A 7,500-nucleotide genomic window follows, 5' to 3' on the forward strand; every position below is an offset into this window, starting at 1 on the left:
GACATATGTTCGTCTTCTAAAGTGGTTGCCATGGCAACCAGGATGCTGTTTTCCATGTAGTAGCACAATTCTGTATATACCTTCTTGTTAGGGTGTATATTGTGCTCACTTGCGCTCTTGTTACTGATTACAATATACAAATACATATATTGCTTTATAATTATACTTCACTGCAATGCTTTATAAAAAATATTAATTATTAGACTCGTCTTTTAAAAACGATAAATGTATAAACAGGCGAGCATTGGGGGGCTTTGACACCAACTCTGGTTATTATACTGTTTGCAGAACCCAAGTGGAACTGTAGAGAGTCGAATGGCCATTTCTCCTGTGATAAGGAGTCGGTCAAGCCTCGTGCATCACAAACTTTCCTCCTTGGATACCCTGCATTTGAGGTTTTTTTTTTCATTTGTTTTCTTTTACTTCACAGATACACACTTTTTATCACATGGGCATACAATAACATGTTTTGCAACCCTCCATGCCATATAAACACTGATTTCTGTGCTTTTTGGGTAAATTTAATTGTATGATTGCATCAAATTTTTCGCTTATCTGGAATTGAAATTCCAGATAAGGTATTGTCATCATGCACCGTCTGTCTGTCTGTCTGTCTGTCTGTCTGTCTGTCTGTCTGTCTGTCTGTCTGTCTGTCTGTCTGTCTGTCTGTCTGTCTGTCTGTCTGTCCATCTGTCTCCTATTTCGACTTCTCTGGCTAATCCGGCTGAATTTCTTCAAAAATATTCTCCAGACCCACCAGTCAGAATGCTTCCAAATTTGAGTTACAACATTAAGCCAGGGTCGGGATTTTAAATTGCGGAGGTCATTCCGATCACATTACCAAGTATGTCAAAATGGCCACCTTGGTCAATTTTTGGAAAAATTGCATAAAGTCCTTCAAAAATCTTCTTCTCCACACCCACTGGACAGAATGCTACCAAATCTCTTCGTCACAACATTGGGCCAGGGTAGGGATGTGAACTTGCAGAGGTCATGCCGATCATATGACCGGAGGTGTGTCAAAATGGCCGACTTTGTCAATTTTTGTTAGTGTTACTCGTCCTCACCCTTTACGGTATAGTATTCCTGTCTCCACGTTTTCTTGTGCAGTGAAGTGTTTTGAATTACGTCACGAGAGGCATTTTGAATTGCACGTTTGAATGAGGATTTTAACATAAACACCTCCCCCCCCCACCGCTCCCCGAGGAAGCTCGAGCTTCTTGTTAAGGTAAAAGGACTGAAAATGCATAACCCCCCACCCCCCATTTTCCCCCGGCCGCTCCTGTCGGTGTCTTGTTCATGAAATTGTACATTATTTGTTTTGTTTTTAGCTGTTTTTGTCATGTGTCGTTTGAGTACAAAGCAGTTGCAGACAGGCTTTGCATCTTGAGATGCTTTCTGGTTGTTTCTGTCTTTTGTCCAGGATTCTTAATTTATGGTGTTTCATCCGAATGACCTCTGTTAATCCTTAAAAACAAGTGTTCGCCTCATTTCTGACTTCCGCTTGAACAAACCGCTCTGGCATTTTGCTCATCCCTGGGGAAGTTGGGGGTGGGGGGAGGAGAGAGGGTAGGCTAAATGAGGATAATATGTTTATGGAGACTGACAGGATACAGATTCCATCTGGAGAAGGAACTACGCTTCTCGCTTGAAAACAACCTTCATTAATTTGATCATTCATGATACACATTGCTTTGTCATGTAAAGCCGCATTTGCAAGCACCCCGTAGACTCGATGGCATTTAAAATTTTCCTAGAAAGCCCTTCATGACATTTTTATGCATTTTTACCCTCATCAGGATTAAAGCCACTCTCACTGAAGGGGCTCCAAATAGGAACATAGGAGGAATATATATATATATATATATATATATATATATATATATATATATATATATATATATATATTCTAACTGACCTCGATAGTAGGAAGAAGGGAAGCGAAAGCAGCCAAAGGGTGTCAAACCAAAGCATTTCAAGGGCAGAAGATGAAATGGTTAACACTTCATTTTAGCCTTTGGTACATAAATAGGAGAGCAAAGTGAGTGTAACACTTAAACACTCGTAATAGAGAGAACTGCAAAAAAATTATTGTACATCTTTCATGGAAGTATCTATAAAAGAGAGTGAGGGAGGCAACAGACTGACTATATGAAAGTGGTGTGAGAGAAGAGTGCAACTCATGACCAATGCGGTTGACTACTCCGAGCCGAATCTTATCCAGCAGATTGATGTGACAAGCAAGAGTACCTTCCAAATATATGCTCCAATAAAATTCCTTCCAAATGAAAAGTGGTTTTCCTAAACCTTTTAGAAACTGTATTTATTATGCTTATTTTATTTTATTTTTTTATAAAATTAGATTATCAGTGATTTGATATTGAAACAAGTACAGTGTTGCATTGTTTATTGCTCTAATCAAACTGCCACATATGCACAACAGTTTATCCTTTTTGATGTATCCGCCCAAGTTACCCTTTTTTTTACTGCTATCGTGTCTGCATGTTGAACGTAACTGCTTTCTTTTGTGCAAATGTTCATCCTCACTTACCGTCAGGCAACTTACCGTTGTGTGTAATGTGATGGAATGAAAAGTCAATAGCGCTCTGTGTGTGCTGCAGCAGTAACGCTGACCTCGACAGTGAGAACATGAACGCCGATGATATTTACAGTTCTCTGCGTGGCGTCACAGAGGCCATTCACAACTTGCGCTTCAACAGTCAAGATGAACTGTCAAAACCTCTGAAGTGTGATGCTTGGTATAGCGATGATGTGGTGAGTCGTGCTTGGAGGGTTTAAGTCAAGTGAAACGATCTATATATTTGAAATTATCATTATTTTAAATCAAGCCTCCTTTCGGATCAGGGAAGGCTGATTTATGTTGTGCGGTTAGTTTATGCAATTAGTGCCCCCATGTTTTTAATGGTACCACAGAGTTTCTTCGACCCCGAAGAGTACGAAACCACCATTTAGCAAATTGTTTTTATTTTTATTTTATTTTTTCCTTCTGCATTCACAATTACCCAAATTTCCAAGCTGTATCTCGAATCCGGCTGGATTATCGGAATGAAATTTTGCATCAATATTGTGAATATAGAGGATATGCAGTTGACGTTTTTGCTTTGACCTAATTTTAAGGTCATGACCCAGTTGTAGATATTTTTACATTTTTCACCATAACTCGACTAAGGTTTGTCTAATCAGAAATAAATTCTTCTCTCGAGAGCAAGGCTCATTTACATTTGATCTACATCATACACCTTTGAGTTAAAGGTCAAGGTCAAATTGTAGTCTGGGGTTAAAAAAGGGTTTTTTATTTATTCATCACCCAATTTTTCCATTGTGGAGTCTCAAATACCACTTGGCCTTCCAAGATGTTCTTGCATCAAAATAGTGGAACCGTTTTGAAGTTGTGCAACTGATATTTGATTAGTGTCCTTGACCTACATTTTTGGATTGTGACATTATTAACAAAAAACACCTTTTTGATCATAACTTTACTAATTTTCCTCCAATTTTCATCATGTTGAATTTTATGGATAGATTGGAGATTGTGCCACATTTTCTTAATTTACATTCTCTGCCTAAATGCTGGAGGTCAAGATCATGTGGCGGTCCGAACAAAATATGCCATCATTGGATCTTGGGCCAAGTGTAAGCTTCAAGCCAGGGGAGGCTTACCGTTTGTGATCGCTTTGTGATCACAAATATATAGTTGGTGATGGTTGTTATTGTTTTGTTTTGTTATAATATTTTCTCACATGCATGTATGCACGCACGCACACGCACACACACTCTGGCACACACACACATGCACACACTGTCTCTGTCACACACCCACTCTCCTTCACACATACACTCACATATCACTCACTCACTCTTGCATGCACACCACTCTCAAGTACACTCTCACATACTTGTTCTCACACCTCGCTCCCTATTCACAGTCTGACCCTTACCTTTAACATTTGCAACCCTTTTTATTATTATTTTTTACAATTTGCAGTCTTCGTTCTTTTTCACATTCCTGTAATTGGCACTGCAACACGTCCCCACGACCATCACGTTTGGACAGTGTGTAATATGTACCTGGACTCGTTGCATTCCACATCACTTGTTTCCCCATTTCAAAGTCCTGGCAGTTTATACTGCACGGTGTTGCAAATGTTGTATTTTCTTTAAGCATTGTATTTGTTTTACATTGTGGATAACGAGTTTTCCCATTTATGAATCAAACAAAGCTTTGTTTGTTAATTACTTGTCCCCACACTGAAGAAAATATAGTTAACTACTGTAGAATATAAGGCATGAAGTAAGGGAAGAGTTGATGATGGTGAATTTTATTTTGCCAGTGATAGATTGCGTCCTGGACCAGAGAAAGGGCAGAGCAAATGAGGATTTTCTAAATCTAGTCCGGGATGTTTTTTTAAGCCACTTTGTAGATAAGCTCATGTGGGGTGGTGGGGGTTGCAGTGTTGTACAGAACCAGTAGATAGATTTAGATACATGGTGGGGTAACTAGGGCTAGTCAAGTGGTACACATTGGCAGGACAAGTAGGTAGCTGAGGTATATATGTATATATATATATATATATATATATATATATATATATATATATATATATATATATATATATATATATATATATATATATTGTTACGTTTGAGGGGGGGTATGCATTCAAAGGGTAATTAGGATGTTTAATTAGGTATGCCATGCTGTTCGAGTTTACCAGGATCTCGATGTAATAAGTAGCAATTTTGTGGTGATAAGTTGTCTAGTAAATGTTCATTTCTTCAAGGGGGGAAATAATAATTGTCACGTAATTAGATAGGGACACGGGATAGGGTAAGTGTGTCTGCGTAAACCCCTTTTAGTATTCCCTGGAGACTGGCCGTGACGTCACAGGACAGTGCAGCGGATGGCTCCGCCCCGTGATCACGATTGGCAGAAGGCGACGGCGGTGGGCCAATAAGCGGCTCAATTGGAAGTGACGAGGACCAAGGATAAAAAGGTTCTGTTCGGGGTCGAAAAGGAAGAGGAAGAAGATTACAACCAAAAAGATCGTGTTTTTTTGGTGGGGAGGCTGTTGCGCGGGGAGCATCCTTGTTGTGCTGGTTCGATCGTGTTCTTGATCGTGTCTTAGAGCCTTGCTGAGCCTCGTGCCTCACCTTGGTTGGCTCTGGGGTTCTGCTGACTCGGAGTACGGGGTCGAACAGCGGGCGGTTCTCCCTCCCTCTCCTGCTCGCAACTTGGCGCCAGAACTGATTCCCTGGCGGCTGTGAGCGGACTTGGGCCAAGACCAGGAGGTCGACAGCACCACGGTTTCTCCGGCCCCCCCTGACGAGAGCAAGGCCAGCTCGTCCGACGCCGATCCAGGGACAGTTGCGTCCACACCACGGTCCAGCCTGACCACCAGAAATAGCTATGTTTTGTGTGTGTGTGTGTGTGTGTGTGTGTGTGTGTGTGTGTGTGTGTGTGTGTGTGTGTGTGCGTGCGTGCGTGCGTGCGTGCGTGCGTGCGTGCGTGCGTGCGTGCGTGCGTGCGTGCGTGCGTGCGTGCGTCTTTGGCGCCTTTGAGGGATTGAGAACTGTATATTCATTGGAATTGTCTGTGTTTTTCCCCACGCCCGATCCCACACCATCCCGTCGAATTGCCCCGGATCCCTCTTCTTGCCGATTCTTGTTATTTCTGGTAATAATAAAAACAAATAAACATCATCAACTCAGTGAAAAGTGACTCGTGCCACCTTCCTCGTCCCGTTTGCGGTAGAGCGATTAGAACCGCCATGCTTGGGTTATAAATAAATAAACCGCCTCCATCGTTTCGGCTCATTCTACGTTGGCGGGACTGTTCAAGTCCCGTGGACGTCACATTGGTGTCAGGGTGTTGGATGTTCGAACCCCTCTAAATTATATTTGGTATCGGGAGAATATACCAAGATTAAAATCTCGCCACGAATTGGAATATAAAATTACTACAGAAAAGCGCGCGAGCGCGGGAAAATTTTGGCGGGATTTTTCAAATTTAAATTAATTGGCGGCAAACGGGAATTCTGCACCATGGCGGATGTGCAGATGTTTGAGGAGGAAGGCCACGTGTCTGGCAGCGAGTCGGGGGAAGAAAGGAGAGACGGGGGTATGGTTGGAACCTCCCCCATTCCGAGCGTGGACCGTGCTTCATCGCCCGTAACGGAGCCGGCAGCGCCGGAAACCGGCACGATGACGATCTGGACAATGTTGGAACGTTTAATGAGTGCAATTACAGCACAGGGGGCAAAAATGACGGCACAAGGGGCACAAATGGCAGAAATGACGGCACAAATGGAAAATCAATTCGTGACACAGAGGGCAGAAATGACGGCACAGAGGGCAGAAATGACAGATCAATTGGGGGTAATGGGGGAACAGTTGGGTGCACGGATTGATTTAATGAGGGATGAATTGGGGGAAAAGATGGAGAAAATGAAAACTGAGATGCAGGAGTGTGTGGATGTTAAATTGGGAGAAATACAAAGTAAATTCGAGGAGAGATTGGAGGAAACAAAGGTAGAAATTACATTGGAGGGGGAAAATATACGAAAAAAATTGGTAGATAAAATTGATGCAACGAACATTCGGGTTAATAAAGTGGATGAAAGCCTGGAACGTCATCGTGCCTGTGTGAATGCTCGTATGCAGCTGCAAGTTGAAGAGTGGGGAGAGCTGAGGAAGCAAGGGATGAATTTGGCGGAGGAGGTAAAAGGATTGGAGGCTCGTTTGGACGAACAAGATAAAATTATGAGCCAAGATGAAGTCTTGGATAAAGGCCTGGTAGAGCCGTCTTTTGTAAGTAGAGTGTCCGGGTTGGTTGAGGAGCAGCTACAAAATCGCGACGGAGCCTTGGAGGAGGTTATGCGGGCCCAGAAGATCCCACGGGAAGAGGTGAATCGGTCCATTCAACGTTTGGAGCAGGAGGCAAAATTGACCCATGAGACCCTCACCACAAAACATCTTTGACCACAGTGGGCTCCGAAATTGGATACGCAGCCACAAGGGTGTTTGATCCCTGGGCTGGATTCGGACAAGGGAGAAACTGAGAAGCGGGCCACCGTAAAAGTGATCCCCCTGGTAAATTTCGACGGGTCAGGGAGCGTTGAAGCTTTTCTGACGCAATTTGAGTGCATTTCCCGACTAAATGGGTGGAATGAGCGGGAACGTACAGGGAATTTGGTGGCAACGTTGCGGGGACCAGCCGCAGATGTGTTAAACGTGATCGCGGAGGGGATGTTGACCAGCTCCCACATTTGCGAGGCGTTGAGCCGTCGGTTTGGGTTCGTGGCAAACTGTGATCTGGTGCGGGCCCAGCTCCAGCACCGCAGATTAAAGCCGGGTGAGAGAGTGCAGGAGCTGGCACAGGACATTTACCAATCAGTCAGGATCGCGTATCGGGACCTTACAGTGGAGGCATGGGACAGACTGGCACTAGAGAAATTTTTAGCTGCTCTTCCGGACCCTGAG

At 43.3% G+C, this 7,500-nt stretch overlaps 1 protein-coding gene across 2 annotated transcripts in view; it reads left to right on the forward strand.

Annotated features, from left to right (window-relative positions):
* Positions 1–7,500, forward strand: part of LOC147014285 (CLIP-associating protein 1-like) — a 236,650-nt gene that overhangs the window by 193,626 nt on the left and 35,524 nt on the right. Inside the window, exons 30-31 of one of the 2 annotated variants that reach the window (XM_085852150.1) lie at positions 289–395; positions 2,625–2,775. In XM_085852150.1, coding sequence (XP_085708276.1) covers positions 289–395; positions 2,625–2,775 — 258 coding nt within the window. Of the gene's footprint in view, positions 1–288; positions 396–2,621; positions 2,776–7,500 lie in introns of both variants that reach the window. The other variant, XM_085852149.1, reaches the window with a different exon arrangement.

Source organism: Eptatretus burgeri, chromosome 13, assembly GCF_056783735.1.
Source record: "Eptatretus burgeri isolate ZD-2024b chromosome 13, Ebu_testis_v1, whole genome shotgun sequence".
Lineage (NCBI taxonomy): Eukaryota > Metazoa > Chordata > Myxini > Myxiniformes > Myxinidae > Eptatretus > Eptatretus burgeri.